The 27,500-nt window shown below is 42.3% G+C and overlaps 1 protein-coding gene across 3 annotated transcripts in view; it reads left to right on the forward strand.

Moving 5' to 3' along the window:
• Window positions 1-27,500, forward strand: part of LOC309481994 (MAM domain-containing glycosylphosphatidylinositol anchor protein 2) — a 201,012-nt gene that overhangs the window by 92,773 nt on the left and 80,739 nt on the right. For all 3 annotated transcript variants that reach the window (XM_082147153.1, XM_082147152.1, XM_082147154.1), the window contains exons 4-6: window positions 396-592; window positions 12,930-13,068; window positions 14,390-14,659. In XM_082147153.1, the coding sequence (XP_082003279.1) occupies window positions 396-592; window positions 12,930-13,068; window positions 14,390-14,659 (606 nt within the window). The remainder of the gene's footprint in view (window positions 1-395; window positions 593-12,929; window positions 13,069-14,389; window positions 14,660-27,500) is intronic.

A 27,500-nucleotide genomic window follows, 5' to 3' on the forward strand; every position in this document is an offset into this window, starting at 1 on the left:
AAGTATGAAGAAAGGAATTTTTTTTTAATGTCCTTTTGGTGATCAAAGATGAGCTTTAAGGGATACGATTATTGACTACGGGGGACTTTAAGCTTTCGACTGATACCTAATTTATGATGTTTGCTAAAATATGCGATAGGAAAAAGTGCGTCACTCACCAGAAACAAATATTTACATAGATTTTAGTGGCAGAAATAATACGCTTCTGCTTCATCCCGCTCCTTCTCAAACATATTGAAATTATTGTTATAATACTTTATAGATATTGTTTTTTTTCTTTCGGTATGTTGCAACATACTTATTGTATTTTTACATTATTTGAATCTTTTGCTGTTCGAAATAAAAAAAATAAATGCAAAATGAAATGAGATTGAGACGCTGTCGTGTTTCTTCAGATCTGGATGATCCCGTGGTGACGGTTCATCAGAGCATTGGGGAAGCGAAAGAGCAGTTCTACTACGAGCGGACCGTGTTCTTGCGATGCGTGGCCAACTCAAACCCTCCCATCCGCTACAGCTGGAACCGAGGACGAGACGTTCTCTCGCAAGGGTCCGATAAAGGCGTGGAGATCTACGAGCCCTTCTTTACCCAGGTAAGAATGAAGCCCTTGCTGAAAGTAATACTGTTGTTTTCCAGCACACGCTTGTGAACATGCTTAAAGGGGTGGTATAATGCCCTTTTCACAAGATGTAAAATAAGCCTCTGATGTCCCCAGAGTGTGTGTGTGTGTGTGTGTGTGTGTGTGTGTGTGTGTGTGTGTGTGTGTGTGTGTGTGTGTGTGTGTGTGTGTGTGTGTGTGTGTGTGTGTGTGTGTGTGTGTGTGTGTGTGTGTGTGTGTGTGTGTGTGTGTGTGTGTGTGAAGTTTTAGCTCAAAATAACCCACAGATATTTTTATATAGCATGTTAAAATTGTTTTTGTGTCCGTTCCTTTAAATGCAAATGAGCTGCTGCTCCCGGCACAGAGGGCGGAGCTTCAAGAGCTCATGTCCTTTAACCTCACACACACATGCACTGAACATTTCTAAAACTTTTCGCCTTTTATGTTCAAACCGGAGTCAGATAAAGATGGAGAGACTCAAGAAGAAGAGACAACATGTAGACAACATTTCTGAATGGTTAGTTGATGAATTTATGTAGTTTTTGTGTAGTTATCTTCTAGTCATTGATTAGCATATTCTGTCTTGATAAACTAATAATCGTGTTCAGGGGGCGGGGTTTATGTAAATTCTAGGGTTGGTGATGTCACTAACCCGGGAGGAAGCTTGTGTAGTCTCTACCAGCCGTTTGTTGTAGTCCTTAAAAAGTGATTTCTGTGAAAGTTAAAATCTCCCTTTGCTTTGAACTTTGAGCGTTGTAACTTTGCAGATGTTGTATATGCTCAAACAGCAACATTACACACTAACTAGAGTTAGAGAAGTCAAATCATATTCAACCACCCCTTTAAATCAAGACGCATTTACTGGAGAAGCAAAATCAGTGAAGATAGTAAGCCTTGAAGAAATGTGTCAGAATGAAGTGAGTTTGTGATTTGGGTCATTATAAATAATGTTAATTCAAAGGGAAAACAAGATTCTGACCTGGAAACTAGAAAATCATTTATTTAATTGTTTTGCATTGTACCATTCTGCTCACTTAATAATGTTGGGTTAAAAATAACCCAGCGAGTAACCCAACTATGGGGCGCTATAACCCCTGCTGAAAGTAATACTGTTGTTTTCCAGTGCAAGCTTGTGAACATGCTTAAATGCACAATGACTGAAGATATAAAGCCTTGAAGAAATGAGTTTTTGCTTAAAACAAGTGGGGTCAGAAAAATGTTAATTCAACGGGAAAACAAGATTCTGACCTGGAAACTTGAAAACAAGAAAAAAATATGGACGAAGAATATCATTTTCTTGCATTAATTCATGTAAATGATATTCTTTGAAGTACTTGAATATGGTCATTGTACAGTATCAAAGTAGATGACTATAATTTAAAAATGTTGCAAATAAAACAAAGATTATTGGAGTAAGTTCTACAAGAAAATACTATATTCAGTGTGTTTGTAATTATTTGTGAAATTTACTAGCAATTTCTAGGTGTTTTTTTTTAGTGCATATTAAAGAAATGAATGTTTTTATTCATCAGGGATGCATTAAATTGATCAAAAGTGACAGTAAAGACATTAATAATGTTACAAAAGATTCTATTTCAGATAAATGCTGTTCTTTTCAACTTTCTATTCATCAAAGAATCATGAAAAATAAAATGTTCCCAGAAAAATATGACCGTTTTCAACACTGATAATAATCATAAATGTTTCTTGAGCATCAAATCATCATATTAGAATGATTTGTGAAGGATCATGTGACACTGAAGACTGGAGTAATGATGCTGAAAATTCAGCTTTGATCACAGGAATAAATTACACTTTACTATATATTCACATAGAAAACAGCTGATTTACATTAGAATAATATTTCACAATTTTTACTGTATTTTTGATCAAATAATCGCAGCTTTGGTGAGCAGAAGAGACTGGAATCAGTGTAATGAAGGATAGCATCAGTATGTGAGGACTGTGATGAGCTCTTCCTCAGAAAGCGCACAGATCAAGCTCGTCTAAACGTCACTAAACGTCATCCACCGTTTCACACGTGTGTGTGTGTGTGTGTGTGTGTGTGTGTGTGTGTGTGTGTGTGTGTGTGTGTGTGTGTGTGTGTGTGTGTGTGTGTGTGTGTGTGTGTGTGTGTGTGTGTGTGTGTGTGTGTGTCAGCGGAAGCCGTCAGGAGCTCGTGTTGTTTCGCTGTAGATGTCATGAGAACAGCTATAGTCTCGCTCACTCGTCCTGTCTCTCTGTTTCTCTTTATCGCGTGTCTGTCACGGGACGGGAGGAACTGGAGATCCAGTCTCACTCACACCACGCTTCGTTACAGTGAAGAAATCTTTATTTCTTACGGTTCTCTGAATCTTCAAAAGTTTTTTTTTATATATTTTTTTTTTAAATGAACATTCCATTTTGCATAATGGGAAAGTGAAACAATCTGAACATTCCGAAACATTCTGTTACGTTTAAAAAAATGTTAAACATCCAAATAAAATGATTCAGAAAAACATTGAATGATGTATAAATAATAGAGCAGATAATTCTTCTATTAACATTACTGGGAAGTTTGTTCACAACTTCTGCCAGAACGTTCCTGTTAGCTGGATGTTATCTTATGTTTATTGATTATTATGTTTATTGTTTATCTGTTCATCTTTAAAAACGCCATTTATTTTTGATAGTACACTTTAGAAATTTTACTAACTGTACATGTCAACTACTAGCCTGGTAATACCAGACTCTGCTACTTCACTTTGCTTCGTAGACAGAGTCTGGAAGGGCATAATAAAGAAATGTTTTCTCTCTCGCGGGGGGGCGCTTGTCTGAAGTTTAAAATCATTGGTTACCCGTAAGCCAATCACATAACGTTTGGTTATGGCGTGTGTTATGCGCATGCTCAGCCGCATCTAACTTCCACTGTAAACGCAGGTATGATGCAAAAACTAAACCATCGAGCGAAATACCGGAGTGAACATGGCTGTGAACGACTTTTGCAGATTATGTGAAGTAAATCTACGCATCCACGGTACAATCAGCGTCTACGTCACGGCTCTCAGCCCGCCCTCTGTTCGTTGATTGGCCCGGCTGTTTTCAGGCCGGTGGAAAACGTCTCGGGTTACGACTGTAACCCTTGTTCCCCGAGAAGGGAACGAGACACTGCGTCGTCGTCGTGACGACACTATGGGAACGCCCTCAGCGTAACGCATCTGAAGCATGAATGAAATCTGTCCAATCCTGATTGGTGCTGCGTCATGACGTAGTAGATGACGGCATAACCGGAAGATACAAAGGGACGCCGGCACAAACACACGTTAGCTCCTTTGCGATGAAGCACGCGCTCTGCCCGTGATAGGTGTGGCGACGAGACGCAGTGTCTCGTTCCCTTCTCGGGGAACAAGGGTTACAGTCGTAACCCGAGACGTTCCCCTTCGAGGGAACTCGCACTGCGTCGTCGTCGTGACGACACTATGGGAACGCAATGCCCACTATGCCACACCGTAAGCATGCCACCCTAGTGTGAAGCTGGGAGACCAGGCACACTTAGGACGCGATCACTCTGGCGCCAGGCGTCACAGGGAGTTGCAGACTATAAAATCTTATGAAGGTGTGTGGAGTGGCCCACCCAGCCGCTTCGCAAATATCTTGAAGCGAGGCTCCAGAAAGGAGGGCTACCGAGGAGGCCATGCTCCTGGTAGAATGAGCCCTCACAGCTATAGGTGAAGGCAGACTGCGCACCTGATAAGCCATGGCTATAGCCTGAACAATCCAATTACTGATTGTCTGCTTGGATGCAGGCAGCCCTTTCTTGGGTGAACCAAAGCACACCAACAACTGGTCTGACTTCCTCCACTGAGAGGACCTCTCAAGGTACACTCTCAGGGCTCTGACCGGGCAGAGCAGGTGAAGTCTCCCCTCTTCCGCCGTCACGTGAGGTGGAGGATGGAATGCCTGAAGAACCACTGACCGTGCCACATTAAATGGCACCTTGGGCACATAGCCCGGTCTAGGGTGTAAGATGGCCTTAACTCCGCCAGGGGCAAACTCCAGGCAAGTTGGCATTATAGCCAAGGCCTGGAGATCCCCCACTCTCCTCAGAGAGGTGATAGCAAGGAGAAAGGCCACCTTAAGGGTCAGGTTCTTTGCCTCAGCCGACTCCAGTGGCTCGAAGGGGGCCTCAGCCAACCCTTCAAGTACCACCGCCAGGTCCCAGGTTGGAACTCTGGAGCGAGCCGCAGGCCTCATCCTCCGAGCCCCACGGAGGAAACGTACAACCAGATGGTGCTTCCCCAAAGGCCCCTCACCTATAGGCGAGTGGAAAGCCGCAATGGCAGCCACATACACCTTAAGTGTGGACGGGGTAAGACCGGCGGAGAAACGATCTTGGAGGAACTCCAGCACTGAAGCCACTGGGCAGTTAACTGGGTCCACCTCACGCTCTCTACACCAAGTGGAAAACACATTCCACTTCAGGCTGTACAGTCTCCTGGTAGAAGGAGCCCTGGAGCTGAGTAGGGTCTCGACAACATCTGCTGACAGGCCAGCCTCTAGGTACCGAGCCCCCTCAGGGGCCAGACCCAGAGGTTCCACAGCTCTGGCCGGGGGTGAAATATTGTGCCCCCTGCCTGCGACAGCAGATCCCTCCTCAGAGGGACCTGCCACGGAAGGCCGTCCAGCAGTGCTACAATGTCCGAGAACCATACTCGGGTCGGCCAGCGGGGTGCTACTAAAAGTAGGCTGATCCCCTCCCGGCGGACTCGCTCCAAGACTCCCGGGAGCAGAACGATCGGGGGAAATGCGTACAGACGCAGCCTTGGCCACGTCTGCATCATGGCGTCCAGCCCCAGCGGAGCTGGATGCCTGAGAGAGAACCACAGTGGACAGTGGGACGTCTCTTGAGACGCGAACAGATCCACTTCCACTGGGCCGAATCTCACGCACATGGCTTCCACCACCTCTGGGTGGAGTCGCCACTCCCCGGGCCTCAGCCCCCGCCTCGACAGGACGTCTGCTCCCTGATTTTGGTCCCCGGGGACGTACATCGCTCTGAGAGACGACAGTTTCCCCTGGGACCACAGAAGGATCTGGTGTGCCAGTCTGCATAGAGGGCGCGACCTCAGACCCCCCTGATGATTCAGATACGCGACTACAGAAGTGTTGTCCGAGCGTATCAGGACATGGTGGCCGCGGAGGTCTGGGAAAAAGCTCCTCAGAGCTTTGTAGACCGCCAGCATTTCCAGGCAGTTGATGTGCCAGGAAGAATGCCGGGTCTCCCACAGACCTCTCGCAAAGCGGCCGTCCATGACCGCGCCCCAACCAAGTGAGGGAGGCATCTGTTGAAACGGTTTTCCGGCAACATGATGCTCCCAGCACCGGTCCCTGGGACAGGAACCAAGGTTTCCTCCATATGACGAGAGAACGAAGGCATTTGCGCGTTACCCTGATCATACGGAACGGATTTCCCCTCGGGGAAAACCCCTTGGCTCTCAACCACCACTGTAGGGGTCTCATGTGTAGCAGGCCAAAGGTATGACGTTGGACGCTGCTGCCATGAGCCCCAGCAGTCTCTGAAACTGCTTCACAGTGAGGTTGTGGCCTAGCTTCACTCTGGAGACCATCGCCCGTATGAATTCCACCCGTGCAGGAGACATTTGTGCCCGCATCGTCGTGGAGTCCCATACCACTCCCAGGCACATAGTCCTCTGGGAGGGCGTCAACACGCTTTTCTTTGTGTTGAGTCTCAGCCCCAAGCACCTGATATGGGCTAGAACGACATCTCGATGCCGAACTGCCATATCGTACGACTTGGCTAATATTAGCCAGTCGTCGATGTAATTGAGTACACGAATGCCCTGGAGTCTCAGCGGAGCCAGCGCTGCATCCATGCACTTGGTGAAGGTGCACGGGGAAAGAGCTAGGCCAAAGGGAAGAACCCGATATTGGTACGCTTCGCCCCCGAAAGCGAACCTCAGGAACTTCCTGTGACATGGAAGGATGGAAATATGGAAGTATGCGTCCTTCAGATCTATCGTGACGAACCAGTCCTCGAACTGGATCTGACTCACGATGGCTGGAATTGTGAGCATCTTGAACCTGAATCTCCTCAGAGTGCCTGAGATCTATTATTGGACGCAACCCCCCATCCTTCTTGGGAACTATGAAGTACCGGCTGTAGAACCCGGACTCCCTGTCTGGCAGAGGAACACGTTCTATGGCCTCCTTGACCAACAGGGATTGAACTTCCTGTTCCATAACCCGAACCTGCTCTGAGCCGACCACAGTCCAGACCACCCCGTTGAACTTCGGGGGAGGGGAGCTGAACTGCAGTCTGTAACCCAGCTCTACAGTACGCAGGGCCCACGCAGATATATTCGGAAGCATGACCATGCGCCGAGATAATCTACTAAGGGAACCAGCCTCTCAAGGCTGGCCTCGGGTGTCAACCGAGCCTCATTCCCGACCCCCTGAAGCGGCTGACCGGCAGGGAGCAGTCGAGAATGATTTTCGGTGTGCGGACGCGTTCGCTGCCCAGCCGCAGGTCTTTCTAGAGGCGGCTGGAGCGGCGTGCGTGCGCGGGAAATCAGTGTGGCCCGAAGCGTACTGGACGGCGGGAACACAGCACTGATTTCCTGAGAGCTCCGGGGGGAGGCGACCTCGATCGCTCCACCCCGGGGGGGGACAGCTCTGAGTGGTCCGGCCGCAGCTAGGACCACCTGGCAGAAGCCTTCTTTGCCTAAAGGACGGTCCTCAGATCGACCTTAGGCTCAGAAGGCTTGCCGCAAGAGCGCCGTCTCCTTTGCCAGGCTCCCTCGGGAGGGGCGCGGGAGGCGACACTCTTTTTGCACCTGTCGGTGCGAGGCTCAACATTTTAATTCCTCAAAATTAAATGCAGCCAAAAACACTAGATAAGTGAAACGGTGGTAGGCTGAATTAAAATATATAACTTCTCAAAGTCAGATAATATTCCATCATTTTAATTCCATTAAGAATTAAATGCAGCCATAATCACCAGACAATACTGTTTGTTTAGTTTAATATTTATTTAAACGGTTTCGTAATCTGCACGCTGCCTCGGCAACGCGAGATTCGAGCCGTCGGTCACAATATATCGGCTTTCATCCCTCGAGAAGAAAGTCAACAATTGCGAGGTTGAAACATCCGACAGCGCACGGCTTTTTTCTATGCACGCGCGCCGAGATATTTCTCAATGAACACTGCCAGCCCCCTCAGGAGCTGACTGTGAATGCCTCGCACCCAAACAGTATTATTTCACAGATCGTGTGTGTCCCTTTTATAGCAGACTCGTAATCTACGCGCTGCCTCGGCAAATGCGAGATTCGAGTCGTTCACAATATATTTGGCTTTCATCTCTCGAGAAGAAAGCCAACGGGCGCGAGGCTGAAACACCCGGAACGCACGGCTGTGTGCGTCAAGATATTTCTCAATGAACACACAGCCAGCACCCTCAGGAGCTGACTGTGCATGCCTCGCACCCACACAGAATCTTTAATGCAGAATAGCCCCGTAATCTACGCGCTGCCTCGGCAAGCGCGAGACCCGAGCTATAGATTCTGTATTGCAATGCAGACATAATCTACGCGCTGCCTCGGCAAACGCGAGATCAGTCACAGAATCTTTATTGCAGAGTAGACCCGTAATCTACGCGCTGCCTCGGCAAACGCGAGATCCGAGCCACTAGATTCTATATTGCAATGCAGACGTTATTTGGGACAATTCTTATAGGACAAACAACACCAAATAGGACAAACAGTTTCACACAGAGCGCTTTGCTGAAGAGCAAAAAGCTAACGTGTGTTTGTGCCGGCGTCCCTTTGTATCTTCCGGTTATGCCGTCATCTACTACGTCATGACGCAGCACCAATCAGGATTGGACAGATTTCATTCATGCTTCAGATGCGTTACGCTGAGGGCGTTCCCATAGTGTCGTCACGACGACGACGCAGTGCGAGTTCCCTCGAAGGGGAACTGAAAGATAGGCTGCTATCTCAGACTGACTACAGGAGCGAAATGAAATTAGCGGAAGTAGGAAGTGTGACGTAGTCAGGCTAGTCAACTACCTCTCATTCGAGTATTAGTAGACTGTTAGTAGGGTTAGTTGACTTGTACTTGCAAAGTTACTTCAAAATGTCAAAATAAAGTGATATTAGGCAGACAGTATATTCTATTGACTGCTATTTGACATGTAGTTGCAAACTTACTTATAGTAGAATATCTAAAGTGGACTAGCAAAATGAAGTGTGAAAAATTGTTCTATATAGAAGTTCTATTCTTGACTTAATTTTAAAGAACCCTTTATGCCAAAAAGGTTCTATATAAAGAGAAATGTCTTAAATGCTTTCATGTTTAATGGGTTATTTCATAGAGCATGTTATTTAATTCATTAAATGTAATTTAAATAAAAAATGAATTACAACTGAATGAATTAACTGGAACTAAATTCATCAAATGATCCCATACTGACAGAACCATGTAGAACCTTTTCTTCTTATAATACAGATGTGATAATCAAACACATAAACGTCAAAGTTCAGTGATAAAACTGTCCGATAAAAGTCATTTTTCCGCACATGTACACACACACACACACACTTCTCCTATTTAGACGTGTTCATTCTTTCTGTCTCTCTGATCTCGTTTGTGGATTTTTTTCCAATTGGTTTCCCATCAGGATGTTGACAGGCGAGCGGCGAGGACGATATCAGCCAGACGCAGACGAGGAGGTGACATAGACAGAGTCCGCATAATGAAATTACGTTTGGGGAGAGGGTGAATGATCGTCGGAATATGAAAGTCAGGGAAGCTCTTAGATGTGAGGACTGTATCTGTCTGATATTATAATCTACAGTGATGAGTGGGACGCCACATCAAAGCCAGCGCTCTGTGTTTCTCTGGGATGGGAAGATGCTTTACAAGCTCTCAGGACCGATGGGCCTAAAGACCCCCTGCGTTCCGGTGCCGTATGGCGGTGGAGAAACACGATAAGGCACCGCCGACGCATTTATCGTTTCCGCAAATTAAAATTCCAAAGGTTGTCTTTGAAATGAGCAAGCCGTGAATGGATCTGCAGTGGAACGGTAATGAGATGCAGATTAATGATGAACTCGCGGCGCTGATGAAAGCTGTCGGCGACTGATGCCTTCCAGCGTCCGATGCGTTTCTCGCACTTTGAGAAGTTCATGATATAGCCTAATGCTGCGAACGCACGTCCTTCATGCACTGTGTTTTTTTGTTTTGTATGTTAGGATTTAGTTGCTGGCATTTTTATTTAGTAAACCCACTCAGAACACGTGCAGGCCTAAATTTACAGTAAGATTTTGTATTGCACAGTTTTAGCATAAACGAATAAACTTAACGTGATGCATATTTGTCAGACAAGGTCAGAAACGTTGCATGCTTTATAATTTGCATCTATTTGATTTTATTTAAATAATCATGTTTTTAAAATGCATTTATTCAAATTGCTTAGAATCAGCATAGTTGTGTTCACTGTGAAAATATAGTCTGTTAAAGAAAAATTTACATTATTTAAATATGACTGTGGAACAAGCAATATTCAGTTAGTTCAAATGTATTGAAACATGGTTATCATAGTTAACTAAAACTGAAACTCAAACCATAAAAAAGTTAACTGATCCTCTTAGGGGTGTAACGATAGTCATGTCACGATTCGATACAAATCACGATACTGAACTCACGATACGATATTATTGCGATACTCCAAGACAAAAGGTTAACAAAAAATGTACTGTTGATTAAAATGCTAGATTTGATATTACATTGTGGGTGTAAATGAATAGTCTTGGACTTGGTGCCGGAAACCCAAAGCACAGGATAATAGAGACACCAGAATAACAATATTCATGATTCTGAAGCGGAAAATACTATTTTATACGAATCTGCTTGCACTCTTTCACTGACTAGATATATTTAAAATAATGTAGGCCATTTTTTACTGGTAACATAAAACATTTGGCATTATCAGGACCCACAAATATTCACCCATTATACATTATATTCAACATTATTTATAGTATTGAATTGAATTGAATTGAATTGAATTTTATTTATTTAAAAGGGACCATGTGTAATTGAAAACATAAATGTAAACATTTGATGCATTACACCAGAGTTAGCCTTAGGCTAATTTGCATCTGCAGTCCCCAGGTACAAGTAAATACAGCACAGATTAAAATATCAACATTATTCAAAAATATATGACATATCAAACATAAAGCGTCAAACATTGTTCAAGAGCATATAACATGTACTTCACACATGAAGTGCCCCTCACTAGCAGGCACACACACACACACACACACACACACACACACACACACACACACACACACACACACACACACACGCACGCACACACACACAGTATAGTTTAATGTAGTACTGACACTAAAACTCTGAAAACTTGAATATTTTCTCACATAGTAATTTTTATTTTGGGGTGGACTATCCACAATACATATGCTCTCTATCCACAATACATATTGTATTGCGTTATATTGTGACACGATATATTATTACACCCCTAGTGCCTCTTATGGATGGCACCACAAAACCTCTCTCGCTGCAGCATCTGTATCAGTTGCAGAGGTTTGACTGATGCTGGAAGGAGAGAGCATTACAATAGTCCAGTCTGGAGAGAACAAGAGCTTGGACCAGGAGTTGTGTAGATCCGATATGAAGGGCCTGATTCTCCTCATGTTGTGTAAGGCAAATCTGCAGGACCGGGCAGTTCTAGCAATGTGATCTGTGAAGTTTAACTGATCGTCTATCTCAACTCCAAGGTTCATGGCTGTCCTGGATGGAGTTATGGATGATGAACCTATAGCTGAATGGAGAAGTTGTGGTGTAGTGTTGGGTTGGCCGAGACCACAGAACAACAGTTCTGTCTTCACAAGGTTTAGTTGAAGAAATGTCTATCAGGCAGGCTGAGATGCGAGCGGCTCCCGTCAGATCCTCTGTGTGGAATGAGAAGTAGAGTTATCAGCGTAGCAGTGATAGGAAAAAACGTGTTTCTGAATGACAAATCCTAATGATGACATGTAGATAGAGAAGAGAAGCGGTCCCAGCACTGAGCCCTGAGGAACTCCAGTAGCTAGATGTTGGTCTTAGACGCCTCAAAAGTTTTAATTCGTTTTTATTTATATATTTTCTGTTTTCATTTTTATTTTATTTAAAATTTTTGTAAATTTGTTGAAGCGGTCCCAGCACTGAGCCCTGAGGCACTCCAGTAGCTAGATGATAACAGTGATAGGAAAAAAACATGTTTCTGAATGACAGATCCTAGAGATGAAATGTAGATGGAGAAGAGAAGCGGTCCCAGCACTGAGCCCTGAGGCACTCCAGTAGCTAGATGTTGCAACTTTGACACCTCAATAGTTTGAATTTGTTTTTATTTATATATTTTCTGTTTTCAATTTTGTTTTATTTAAAATGTTAGTAAATTTGTTGTGTGGTTTTGTCATTTTTATTCGTTTTTCTTTTTTATATTTTAATTATATAATTTATTATATAATTTTTAAAAAAGTTTTTATTTCAGTTTTAGTTGATTTAGTATATCAAGTTCAACTAAATGAGCTGAAATAAAGTATATTATAAAGTATAAAGTGAGGTATTATCTTACCTCACACTCTTTCACCATTGAAACTGAAGCATCACCTGGAATTCATGTTTGGAATTCGTGAACCGTGAAGCTCCGCCTTCTTTGATTTAATTGGTCCTCTCACTCATCGTGACATTGATGTGGGCTTTTAAAACTTGTCAATAAACAGAGCAGCATGAAGAATATTGTCACCATTATGTTCTGTTTCAAGGACCTTCAGTTTGTTTTCATTTGTCATGTGTCTTTGGTTACGGTCATTATATAGTTCGTTTGTACCAGCTGTATTCTATTAATCATCTCATTTGTGTTCATTACTTATGTTGTACCCTTGCTTTCTTTCCTTGTCCGATCACCGTTATGTTTAGTTCTGTTTGCTATCGCCTGTCTGAGGTATTTTGATTAAACTTTGAGTATTCTGAACTTGATCCATCTATCTTCATCTTCCTGCCTGAAACACGACTGTGATAAATACATATTAGGAGGAACAATTTGGCCTTTTTTTAATTGTGATCCTCCTGCTCAATGCCTAAGATGGTTTCGGCCCTGGATAAACTTTTGCATCAGGCTTTGGACATTTGGAAATATGGACATGTTTGAAAGAAAACGTGTTTAATAATCTACTTGATTCCAGTTCTGCCTCATCTATTCTATTAAGCGCATTGAAGCACACATTTGCACACATTTCTCTCTGTCTCTCGCTCTGAGCTCCAGGGGGAAACGAAGATCCTGAAGTTGAAGAACCTGAGACCCAAGGACTACGCCAACTACAGTTGCATCGCCTCCGTACGAAACGTGTGCGGAATCGCTGACCGCAAAGTCGTCTTCAGACTGACCAATAAAACAGGTGAGGCTCTTCAGGCGCCGATATTCTCACAGTGAAGTAAGTCAGCAATAAGATACTCGAGGCTAGTGTTGTATCGGGAATAAGTCACAGATGAAGGGTGTTGTTAGGCACGACGTGAAGCGGAGTCAGATGTGACTTATTCACGATACAGCACTAGCCTCGAGTACCTTATTGCTTTTATAACACGGTTACAACACAATACAAATATTAAAGCCAAAAAATATGTACTAATGCAACTTTCATGAAGTAAAATCACTAAAAGCCTTCCTTCCGCTGGAAAAAATAGTCCTTGTCCGTAAACAGCAACAGAAGTTACATTATTTCTCCATTAGATGGCGGCAAAGACTGTCTTTATGAGTGAGTCAGTGACTAGAGAATACTTTTATATTGAAAGGACTGAAACTTGTGAACACGGAGAAGCAAGAGGCAACTGACAAATGACTAGCGTGTCAGGCACTGGAAACCCCCTTAACTGCTAAAAGGACAATATATTGCAGCGGACATTTAAACTGAATTTTTATTACGAATATAGGACTGACCTGAAGGAAAATACACCGGTGATACACCGGTGTTTTGCCAGATGAGAAGTTTATCTATGTATCATCTTTTTACTCTTTTAATTCATTTTATAACTGTTTTAATTTTCCTTGCTTTTATTTTGTGATTATTTGTGCACTTTGAATTGCCATAGTTTAATATGTGTTATATACAGTAAATACATAGTGCTATATAAATAAACTTGTCTTGCCTAAAAAGGACTAATAAAAGCAAATGCATATTAATAGTTATGACAATATTATGGCCAGTGCCAATAGCTGATAATCTTAAGTACGGTTGGATATCATTTGAATTTTAATGATTTCGATTCCGATTCTTATCGATTCTTAATTTCGTAAAAGGTAAAAAAAACCTAAAACAATTAGATATCATTCACATTTAGTCTTATTGCAAAACATTTAATTGTAGCTGAATATCATGAACAAAAATCAACAGGCTAAAGAACACTTACATAATAATAATAATACGTTTATTTTATATAGAGCCTTTCTACAAACTCAAGGTCGCTTTACAATATGATAAAAAATAAAAAATAAAAAACATGACCGAAGACAAAGAAACAATACAGATAAACTGAAAAGGTAACATAATTGTGTAATTTTGATACAAGTTAGTACAAGGAACGTTTGCCTGTGGTTTAAAAATACCATAGAAAAACAACTAGCTTAACTAATATAAATTTCAAGCATTATTAAAGACAAGTAAACACTAAGTAAATAAAACAGAACAATTAGAAATTGCAACAAATGATGTGGTTCTGCAGCTCCGGCCTCCATTAAGCTGTTGGTGGAAGACCCGATCGTGGTGAACCCGGGCCAGACGGTGTCTCTGGTGTGCATCAGCACCGGAGGAGAGCCGGAGCCGAGCCTCACCTGGACCAGCAGTGCCGGATCTCTGCCGGAGAAGAGCCTGATGAAGGACGGCACCCTCACGATTCCTGCGGTCTCCTCCGAGGACGCCGGGCTCTACGGGTGCGTCGCCAGCAACAACGTGGGAAACCCGGCCAAGAAATCCACTACCATCATCGTTAGAGGTAAAAAACAAACAACAAAAAAAAAAAAACCCTTTGATTACTTTCGTGTCGATAGCCGTGATAGCCGACCTAAGGGGATTAAAATAGCAATGATATATGCATTTAGAAGATTCTTTAAGATCTTTTAAGCAATTAATCAAGGAGTCGACAATAATTGTCATATAATGACAGGTATATTTGTCAACTATTATGAAGCAAACTAGAGAAGAGAAGAAATTGTGTGTGAGTGAGTGTGTGTGTGTGAGTGAGTGTGAGTGTGTGAGTGTGTGAGAGAGTGAGTGAGTGAGAGAGAGTGTGTGTGTGTGTGTGTGTGTGTGTGTGTGTGTGTGTGTGTGTGTGTGTGTGTGTGTGTGTGTGTGTGTGTGTGTGTGTGTGTGTGTGTGTGTGTGTGTGTGTGTGTGTGTGTGTGTGTGTGTGTGTGTGTGTGTGTGTGTGTGAGTGTGTGAGTGAGTGAGTGAGTGAGTGAGTGAGTGAGTGAGTGAGTGCGTGCGTGCGTGCGTGCGTGCGTGCGTGTGTGTGTGTGTGTGTGCCTCTTTGCCTTATTGTGAAAGAATGGTGATCCTCTCTGGCAGGAGGGAGTGTTACTGCTGTTCTAGCGCTCGTTCTGAAAGCAGCATGAAATCCTCAACTTTGCTTCCAGAATCAGTTCATCAGTCCAGTGTGATTTTAAATATTGATTGTCACACCAAAGGAGCTCTTTGTGAAACGACGTTTCTTGTGTCTCTTTGAGGCTGTTAGTCTGTGAAATGTAGATCAGGTTTATATCACAGTTCTCGTTTGGCTGTGAAGGGAAGAGCCTTTGGCACGTCGCAGCCTAAATGATTATTAAAGGCACAATTACGATGAAGTCATTTGTGTGAATCTCATCAAACGGTCAAGAACTGTTCAGGCCAAAATATAAGCAATCATATTTTGTGCGAAGAAAATGAAGCCTGTTGTTAGGACCTTTAAGATTTTTTTTCATCGTAACATTTCATTTCATGACAGTTAAATACATTAATTAATTCCTTCTTATATTGTTATTATTATCATCATTATTATTATATAAATAAAAATATGTTTTTCAGTAGAAATTTTTGAACTTGACAAAATATCCAGAAAGGGAGATTTTAAGTGTTACTGATAGATGGATGGATGGAATGAGAGAATGAGACATAGAATGAGATAGATAGATCTGCATCCCACGCTTTACACCACTGCATCCCACGCTTTACACCACTGCATCCGACCTTTTACTCCACTGCATCCCATGCTTTACACCACTGCATCCCATGCTTTACTACACTGCATCCCATGCTTTACACCACTGCATCCCACGCTTTACACTACTACATCTCACGCTTTACACCACTGCATCCCACGCTTTACACCATTGCATCCCACGCTTTACTCCACTGCATCCAACGCTTTACACCACTGCACCCCACGCTTTACACCACTGCATCTCACGCTTTACACCACTGCATCCCACGCTTTACTCCACTGCATCCCACGCTTTACACCACTGCATCCCACGCTTTACACCACTGCATCCCACGCTTTACTCCACTGCATCCCACGCTTTACTCCACTGCATCCCACGCTTTACTCCACTGCATCCCACGCTTTACTCCACTGCATCCCACGCTTTACTCCACTGCATCCCACGCTTTACACCACTGCATCCCACGCTTTACTCCACTGCATCCAACGCTTTACACCACTGCACCCCACGCTTTACACCACTGCATCCCACGCTTTACACCACTGCATCCCACGCTTTACTCCACTGCATCCCACGCTTTACTCCACTGCATCCCACGCTTTACACCACTGCATCCCACACTTTACTCCACTGCATCCCACGCTTTACACCACTGCATCCCACGCTTTACTCCACTGCATCTCACGCTTTACACCACTGCGTCCCACGCTTTACACCACTGCATCCCACGCTTTACCCCACTGCATCCCACGCTTTACCCCACTGCATCCCACGCTTTACACCAATGCATCCCACGCTTTACCCCACTGCATCCCACGCTTTACCCCACTGCATCCCACGCTTTACCCCACTGAATCCCATGCTTTACATCACTGCATCCCACGCTTTACCCCAATGCATCCCACCCTTTACCCCTCTGCATCCCACGCTTTACCCCACTGCATCCCACGCTTTACTCCACTGCATCCAACGCTTTACATCACCGCATCCCACGCTTTACACCACTGCATATCACACTTTATATCACTGCATCCCACTCTTTACCCCACTGCATCTCACGCTTTACACCACTGCATCCCACGCTTTACCCCACTGCATCTCACGCTTTACCCCACTGCATCTCACGCTTTTCACCACTGCATCCCACACTTTACACCACTGCATCCCACACTTTACTCCACTGCATCTCACGCTTTACACCACTGCATCCCACTCTTTACACCACTGCATCCCACGCTTTATACCACTGTATCCCACTCTTTACCCCACTGCATCTCACGCTTTACACCACTGCATCCCACGCTTTACCCCACTGCATATCACGCTTTACCCCACTGCATCTCACACTTTACACCACTGCATCCCACACTTTACACCACTGCATCCCACGCTTTACTCCACTGCATCTCACGCTTTACACCACTGCGTCCCACGCTTTACACCACTGCATCTCACACTTTACACCACTGCATCCAATGCTTTACTCCACTGCATCCCACGCTTTACACCACTGTGCCCCACGCTTTACACCACTGCATCCCACGCTTTACCCCACTGCATCCCACGCTTTACCCCACTGCATCCCACGCTTTACACCAATGCATCCCACGCTTTACCCGACTGCATCCCACGCTTTACCCCACTGCATCCCACGCTTACCCCACTGAATCCCATGCTTTACATCACTGCATCCCACGCTTTACCCCAATGCATCCCACCCTTTACCCCTCTGCATCCCACGCTTTACCCCACTGCATCCCACGCTTTACTCCACTGCATCCAACGCTTTACATCACCGCATCCCACGCTTTACACCACTGCATCCCACGCTTTATATCACTGCATCCCACTCTTTACCCCACTGCATCTCACGCTTTACACCACTGCATCCCACGCTTTACCCCACTGCATCTCACGCTTTACACCACTGCATCCCACACTTTACACCACTGCATCCCACGCTTTACTCCACTGCATCTCACGCTTTACACCACTGCATCCCACTCTTTACACCACTGCATCCCACGCTTTATACCACTGTATCCCACTCTTTACCCCACTGCATCTCACGCTTTACACCACTGCATCTCACGCTTTACACCACTGCATCCCACACTTTACACCACTGCATCCCACGCTTTACTCCACTGCATCTCACGCTTTACACCACTGCATCCCACTCTTTACACCACTGCATCCCACGCTTTACCCCACTGCATCTCACGCTTTACACCACTGCATCTCACGCTTTACCCCACTGCATCTCACGCTTTACACCACTGCACCCCACGCTTTACACCACTGCATCCCACGCTTTACACCACTGCACCCCACGCTTTACCCCACTGCACCCCACGCTTTACACCACTGCACCCCACGCTTTACACCACTGCATCCCACGCTTTACGCCACTGAATCCCACGCTTTACATCACCGCATCCCACGCTTTACACCACTGCATCCCACGCTCTACACCTCCGCATCCCACGCTTTACACCACTCCATCCAACTGCTTTACACCGTGTGTGTGTGTGTGTGTGTATCAGGACCAAATGTCCCCACAAGGATAGTAAAACTTGATATTCCCTAATTTGTGAGGGAATCTCACATGTTTTTTTGTTGTAAAACTGCAGAAAGTTTTGTGTGATGGGTAGGTTCAGGGGTAGGGTTAGTGTGTGTGTGTGTGTGTGTGTGTGTGTGTGTGTGTGTGTGTGTGTGTGTGTGTGTGTGTGTGTGTGTGTGTGTGTGTGTGTGTGTGTGTGTGTGTGTGTGTGTGTGTGTGTGTGTTCGTTTATGTGTGTTTGTCTCACTGGCTCTTGTAAAGCTCTGCATCGCTGCCAAACGCGCGTCTGCATCTCCTCAGCAGATGGAGGTTTTTCTCCACACACACACACACACACACACACACACACACACACACACACACACACACACACACACACACACACACACACACACACACACACACATACACACACTTCAGCAGACGAAGCTTTTCTCCTCACACACTTCCAACAGCCTGGATGACTCTCAGTTTGGCCTGTTGCTCCAGTATCCCAGCATGCTCTTGGCCCTCCATCACGATCCCTGCTTTGGATTAAAGGATCCGCTCTCCTTTCAAAAAGTGGGTCAGTTTCAGAGCTTTCTCCTCTCCAGACGCTCCTGCAGTTTCTCAGGCACAGAATTATTTCTGAGAGCCACTATTTTCCTCTCTGTGTGTGTGTTCATCTCCAGGAATGACTCCTTTCAGACATAACACACATTTTAAAGCAAAGTGGCTTTTTCTCACTGCAGATGTAAACACACATTTGCCATCTTTGTGTCAGACGTTCCATTCCTGTTTTGACCCGGTGCACAGACACTGCAAACACCTTCTGTTTACATTTATTTAAAGCTGCAATCCGTAGTTTTTCCTCTTTGTCGCCATCCCTGTTGGAAATCTGCAATTGCAGTTATTCGCGGAATTATCAACGTTACATGGTTGTGCCTCGGCACGGCACAGCGCGGATGAATCTAGTGTTTTGAGGCGAACGTGCGGCTGTCGGTCAGTGTGGATCCTGGCATTCCCAATCACTGATTCTACTTTTTGGAAATTGGAAGTATGACCAACATAAGAATTTACACCGGGAAATGTAGTCTGGAGAAATGAGTAACATCCACTAATGTTCTGACCCACTAAGGGGAAAAAAGCATTGCGTTTTACAGCGGGTGAATCTCTAGTTGGTGATTGTCGTTTGAACCTTTCTGGAAAAGGATTTTAGTCAAATTTCATTTTACTAAAATAATCCGTTTTATAAACTAAACAGAAGTGTGAGCTCATGAATCCCAGTCGGAAATTCCCAGGTGTGTGTGTGTGTGTGTGTGTCATTGCACTCACGAAAACAAACACGCCGTACGATCTGGGAAATGCTTGTAACTCAACATGCGAACGTCTGCCTTCCCATTTGCTTTGGAACAGATTCTGACCAGAGCAGGAGAGCCGACACACACACACACACACACACACACACACACACACACACACACACAATCTCACTCACACACACGATCTCACACACAGACACACACACACACACACACACACACACACACACACACACACACACACACACACACTGATCTACTGTCTGTAATGAGGGATGTGGAGGTCAGACACAGACACACACACACACACACACACACACACACACACACACACACTGATCTACTGTCTGTAATGAGGGATGTGGAGGTCAGACACAGACACACACACACACACACACACACACACACACACACACACACACACACACACACACACACACACACACTCGGCTGATGGGAACATGTGACCCTCACGCTCAGTTGAACTTTCTTTCCCCCCTGAAAATGCTGGTTCATGTTATCGCATTAGACTGAAACCTACCGACTTTGCTCACAACTAAATTGAGGAAACAAGCTTATAATATATAAGTGTGTGTGTGAGAGGGGTAGGTTTAGGGGTTGGTGTGTGTGTGTGTGTGTGTGTGTGTGTGTGTGTGTGTGTGTGTGTGTGTGTGTGTGTGTGTGTGTGTGTGTGTGTGTGTGTGTGTGTGTGTGTGTGTGTGTGTGTGTGTGTGTGTGTGTGTGTGTGTGTGTACAGTAAAGTGACAGGTGAATCTCTCCGGGAATCTTCTCGTCTCCTTGAGTAAAGTCACGTCTGAGGTGTGAGCAGGTAGAGACGCCATCTGTCCCGTCACACACACACACACACACACACACACACACACACACACACACACACACACACACACACACACACACACACACTCTGATCACGAGATCTGCGTTATAAACAGCCCCATTAGACAGGTCAAGGACAGACACAGACACACACTCCTGCGTTTTATTTCAGTAAACAAAGGCGTTTTAATTTACTTTTAGTTTTAGTTTTTGTTTCAGTGAACGAAAGCGCTTTAGTTTGGTTTGTTTAGGTGACACAGAACCCCGTCCTGAGTGCGACTCGTCTGTCTGAGAGGCCGTCGTTAGTGTGATTAAATGCGTTCGTCTCTGGATTATGTGGAAGAGAACAGGGCCATAATCACATCTGCCATTACCATAATCGAAAACTCCTAAGCCGATAACAGGAACACATTATATCCCACCGGAAGGAGAAGCGTTCCTCTCTCACGTCCTGAGTCACAAGCACAATATTCACAGCCTGAACATATAATGCATTCAGTAATGTGAGAATTGCATTATAGATCGTCTGTGTTGTTAATCTAGCTGTGTGTGTGCAGTGAACGCACCTACGGATCAAAAGTGATCAGTTGACTTAACTTAATAAATTGAGGAAACCCGTTGCCTTAAAATTATTAAGTAAATAAATGTCATGTTTAATCAAAACAAATAAGAAATGTGGAATTAAGTTCACATAACTTAATTTTTTTAATTAAGCATTAAGTTTATTTACTTAATAATTTTAAGGCCGCGGGTTTTCTACATTTCTTTTACGCAAGTGAACTGAACGCTTTGGACTCATTTTGAAGAATAATCGAACAGCTTATGATGTTTCCTTCTATTAATATCCAGGACACAGTATAGAGAACGTCTGTGACGCCGCTCTGCTCTAATGCAGCCACAAAACACTTTTAATTCAATGCATTTCAGATCCGTAATGTTGTTGGATCATGTAATGAATAATAATATGCGCTCATGAATTTATTGCATGAATGTCTGCTGTAGATCTAGAATATTAACAGTGTTTTTCTTCTTTTGAGCTTCAGTGATGAATAAATGCATCAGATTATTGTAATGCGCCTGGACAGTTCTGTGATTTATTTATTTATATATACATATATATTTCATTCTTTTTTTTCTTTACCACAAAATAAAATAATATTTATTATACAATTATATATATATATATATATATATATATATATATATTATTATTATTATTATTATTTGTTATATATATATATATATATTTCAGGGCAAATAAATAGCAAATAGATTTATAATTTGACAAAAGATGTCTATTACAAATAAATGTTGTTCTTTTGAAGGTTCTTAGCATTAATATGTGTATAGATTATTATAGTATAATGTGTTGTAATATGTAAGTTATCTTATTTATTAATAATTATTTTAAATAATTGTATTAATATATCAATAATTAATCAATATATACATTTTATTAATTATATTTATTAATAATTCTGCTTTAATACAATTATTATTGTTGTTATTTTCATAAATATATATATTTTTTTTAATTAATGAAATATATAGTTTATTTTTATGATATTTAATATGAGTAATGATAAGTGTTATTAAACTGCAAAATATTTTTTTGTATTTTGTGTGTGTGTGTGTGTGTGTGTGTGTGTGTGTATATATATATATATTTTTTTTATTTTATTTTTATATATATACTAAAAAATATATATAAAAAAAAAATTCCAGAGAGGTTTTGTATGATTCACACTAACATGTGAAGCTGTGTTTGTTTTCATCACCGGGAAGAATGTGTGTTTGTCTCTCCATGGTTATGAATATGAGATGCATTATTCAGACAGCATCTGCTGCATTAGCTGCGTCGTTGTAAATGAAGATGCATTTGCTTTCGGAGTGAACTGAGGTTTTATACGCATGTGCTTTTATCTGTCCTCGCAGTGAAGGAGAGAGTGTTACTGCGTTCAGTCACACACACATCAAAGCGTTTCAGAGGAGCTGAACAAAGCGAAGGCCGCAGAATCAATAATGCATCGCAAACGTGCTTTTGTGTGTTAACTTGCATTTTCTGCCCCGGTGCTTTTAAAGCCGGCCTTTCTCTCTGCTTCCAACTCTCAGTGCAGATTCCTGCGTCCTTTCATATACGCTGCATGTCTTTCTGCCTCGTCCTGGCTCTGCTTCCGTCGGATGTGTTAAAGCTTAATGAAACCCTTCCTTAAACCCGACACAAAGCTTAGAAACGTACAAACGCACAAGCACTGGAAGTTGTCATGACTCATGTGAATGGGAAAGTTGTGTTTGTGCAGGACGTCCTCATGGAAGTTGTATTCAGCCTTTAATGTTGTTTATATGTCTATGTGGTGTTTTTAATAAGCTTTAAGACAAACCATGTGTAGATTCATAAGTCGACAGCATTGCTGAGTATTTTCTCCTTAAAACTGCAGTGAACCAAAGACAGTCTCAAACACACGCTTTGAAATCGCTGGTGTTTCTGACGTCACAAACTACCTTGTAACCAATCAGATCAACGTGTGATCGTCAACCAGTGGATCTCTGAGCTGAGTGAGTGAGTGGAGGCGGGGCTCATTTGCATATTCATAGAAGCACGCATACTAAATGAGGCAAGGGTGTCGAGTTACATTCAAGATATTATAAGGCATGAAGGCATTTTCTAGGAAAAAACATTTAAATATGTCATTTTGGAGATCAAAGATGAGTTTTAAGAGATAAATAAATAAATAAAATGATTGACGACAGCGGGAATTTAAAATGTGTGTCGATGCACACAGTTTCTCGATTCGTTTTGAAAGATAATAGTGCATTTCATTCTGACTGGTTGCATAAATTGGTAAGTGTTTGCATAAACTGTCTTAAGAACTAGTTTGACCAACAAGACATAATTAGTCTTACTTTTCAGATTGTTAAAATTGTAAAAAGTTATGAACAGTCTTGAAAAAATAAATAAACTAAAACTTCAAACAATTTATGCTACTTTTCCTTTAAGACTGGGCATAACTTTTTAGTCAGTAATATAAAATAGTAAATTGGTCTAATTTGAATATGAAAAGTTAGACCGATTATCCCTTGACTAACTGCTGGTCGAAGTCATTGTGTAAGAAAAATAAAATAAATAAAACCCCAAAATAACAATATATATATATATATATTTTGCAAAAACAAGAAAGCAATAAATATATATTTTTATATAATATATATAATAATATTATTATTATTATTGTTATTATTAATAATAAAATATGTCTGGCTCATATTGCACACCCAAAAATAAAACAAATGATATATATATACAAACAAAATATATATTTCTTTTTAAGGGCATATTTTTTTGCAGTTACATAACAGTTTATATACTGTGTATATATATATATATATATATACAGTATATATAAAAAAAGAATCAAATGTAATTTTTCTGCAGAATATTTCAGCCTTCATCAGGACAGATGCTTTGAATTAATGGAGTTATAGTTTAGTCAGCGCTTTAATATGACTTTAATCTGAATTTGAATATTTTGCCCCCAAGAGAAATTCGATTTATTTAATTTTCTCTTCAAGCAATTAGATTCCATCTTTCCCGGATTATTTGTGATATTTTATGAGCGCTCAGTGTTGTCCAGGAGAGAGCTGCAGATTCACTGATATAAACGCTCTGTCTCTGATAGATGATGATCTAATACGATTCGCGTTTGTTGATTTTGAGTCTGCGACATTTTTATTCTCAGGTCCGGCCGAGGAACGCTCTGATCCGAGGCACGTCTTTTGTGGCCGTTATCTGATGTGAAAAGGTCACGGTTGCTGCGTGTTTTTCAGCTCAACAGGGTGAGAAATGAACACCCGCCAGACGCCAAACACAGGTGATCGTGTTCTATCTCGAGTCACTCGAGCGGGTGACCAGCTCACACTGACCTTTCACATTGTTCAACACCGAGACAAGGTCTTAATGAAGTAGCATTGGAACTAGTTTTACATGCATATCTTTATTTGAAGCCATATGAGTCCCTTGATGATGTTTTTAGGCTCGACTAGAACAGGTTTTCCTGCTTGAATGTTGATTATTCTCCTCATATTCTCCATTGTTGCGGCTCCTCTCTTCCCAGTCTGTCAGTAACGCTCTGTTTACTTCCTGTCTCTATGAAGCCCCTCCTTCTGAAAAGCACACTGTGCTCTGATTGGTCGGCTGGAGCAGTGTGTTGTGATTGGTTGAGCGCTTCGAGTGTGTTTGGGAAATGCCCCGCCCCTTACCATAACCACCAGTTTAACACACTACTAACTCAACCAGGCCCCGCCCCTTTATTTTGCGCATTAATTATTATAATGAGGAATATTGTGACGTGTTCGTTCCTGGAAGAAACTCACGACTACAATGGAGGCAATTTACTTTTATTTATCAAGGCCGCATTAAATTGATCAAAAGTGACAGTAAAGACATTTATAGTCTTACAAAAAATTCTATTTAAAATAAAATGCTGTTCTTTTGAACTTTTTATTCATAAAAGAATCCTGGAAAATAAAATATCTCACAGTTTCCACAAAAATATCATTGTTTTCAACACCGATAATAATCATAAATGTTTCTTGATCATCAAATCATCATATTAGAATGATTTGTGAAGGATCATGTGACCCTGAAGACTGGAGTAATGATGCTGAAAATTCAGCTTTGATCACAGGAATAAATTACACTTTACTGTATATTCACATAGAAAACAGATGATTTACATTAGAATAATATTTCACCATTTTTACTGTGTTTTGATCAGATAAATGCAGTCTGTAAAAATATCTGTTTTGTACCATTGTAATACACTGACAACCACCAATCACAGTGGAGATGAGAGTCACATGATCAGTCAAAGCTCATCACGAGCAGCTTTTCCACAAGAGAATTAATACGAATACAGAAGCTGCACAGTGACACACACACACACACACACACACACACACACACACACACACACACACACACACACACACACACACACACACACACACACACACACACACTGAACACCATCTGGTAACACACATGACATTTAAAAATACAATCAACATTAATTAAACAACATTAAATGTAACATAAAACCCTAATGTACATAACTGATTAAAAACTGTGAAGAAACATTTATTTAAACAAAAGTACATCAGATGTGAAGTGTCACGGAGGGAATTGTGGGAATGTCAATTTACGTTTTTTTTTCACTGTAAATTATACAATGACTTGTTCCTTTTTACTTCCAAAATATGTACATTTAAGGGTATTCTACTGTAAAATGACATTAAATGTAGGGTTAGATCTATCACAGTTAGTCACCGTATATAGTGCGGGAACTTTCTGTTCACCAATTAACAGTTTTTCAACCGTAACATTTTTACCGTCTTTGACCGTTAAAATCACTAAAATGTATTGCAGTGTAGAAGATGAAGTTGCTTGTCATCCGTGAAACAGTCTGACCGTACGACAGCGTTCTGGTGATGAACACATGCATGAACAGGTGGAGCTGTGTGTCTCCATCCGTGAGTCTCTATGCTCTCGGTCTCCTGTGTCGGAGTCTGATCGGCTGCTTTTGTTTCTGCTTTCTTCATGCTTTTCAAATCCTCCTCCTCCTCATTTTAGCCTGATAATGTCATGCGGGAGAAGATAAAAAGATTCCTCCGCTCCGACTGCTCTTTTGTTTGCAAGATAAAATTCAGCCAATCTGAATGCCATAATAAACAGTCTGCATGCGAAATGAATCTAGATGTGTATCTGAAACACTGGCGGAGAATGACGAACCGTGTGCCTTTCCAGAGGACGAATCTTCGGATTAGTAACTTAAAATGCTCCTGTTCTACTTTTGCAGCAGTTTATATTTTCCTGTGCGGCTTTTGCTAAAGCCTTCATGTATAGTGCATTATAAAGGTTGTCATAATGTACATTATAATGCATTATATCTTTTCATATGCAAGTGTAGCAAAAGTCAAAGTACTTGCATGTTGTTTTTAATCAGTTTCAAACATCACAATAAACACCACCAACGCTAAATATGAAGAGCGATGCATAAAATAAGATGAACACTAACATAATTACGGTAAAACTTTATATAATGGATTATAGATGTATTTTAAATGCATTAATTATGCACCTTACAATGCACTGTAATGAATGACTGTAATCACAGTTATAAAACGTTATAATACTCTATTCATTGAACACACATTTAGAAAGTATAATGCATCAAAAAACATGATAAACAACCAGATGTTACAAGAAATCTGCAAATATTATAATGCATTTGAACTTCCTCAACGAGAAACAGAATATGAGGGTTTGACAGGACTTTATAAATCAAGACTTGATTGGATGGAGACCGTCAGGCTACAATATTATTGGCTAAGATTATTTTCCCCTCCCCCTCAGCCTCGATGACATCATCAGAAAAGGAAATGCCGTTGCATTTCAACGAAAGATTATGCAGAGATAATTAATTTATTCTTTAGAGTAACGTAACTGATACATCAATCATAAATAGACCGGGAACATGAATTAAGAAGGTAAATGACTGACTTCTGTCTGTGTTTTTGCTGTAATGTGTCGCTCTGGACTCTCTGACCTCACTTTTCATCTGTTTCATGGAACATGTTACGGACGCTGCTATTTCAGGCCTGTTGAAGCATCAGAGCGTGAAGCATCAGCTTTAGCTGCTCGGTTAAAGATGAACTATTACTGCAAAGTCTTGATGTTTTCAGGCTCTACTAGAACCGGTTTTCCTGCTGTAATGTTGATTATTCTCCTCATATTCTCCATTGTTGCGGCTCCTCTCTTCCCAGTCTGTCAGTAACGCTCTGTTTAGTTCCTGTCTCTATGAAGCCCCTCCTCCTGAAAAGCACACTGTGCTCTGATTGGTCGGCTGGAGCAGTGTGTTGTGATTGGTCGTGATTTTA

The sequence above is a fragment of the Leuciscus leuciscus genome (genome assembly GCF_965113295.1).
Source record: "Leuciscus leuciscus genome assembly, chromosome: 19".
Lineage (NCBI taxonomy): Eukaryota > Metazoa > Chordata > Actinopteri > Cypriniformes > Leuciscidae > Leuciscus > Leuciscus leuciscus.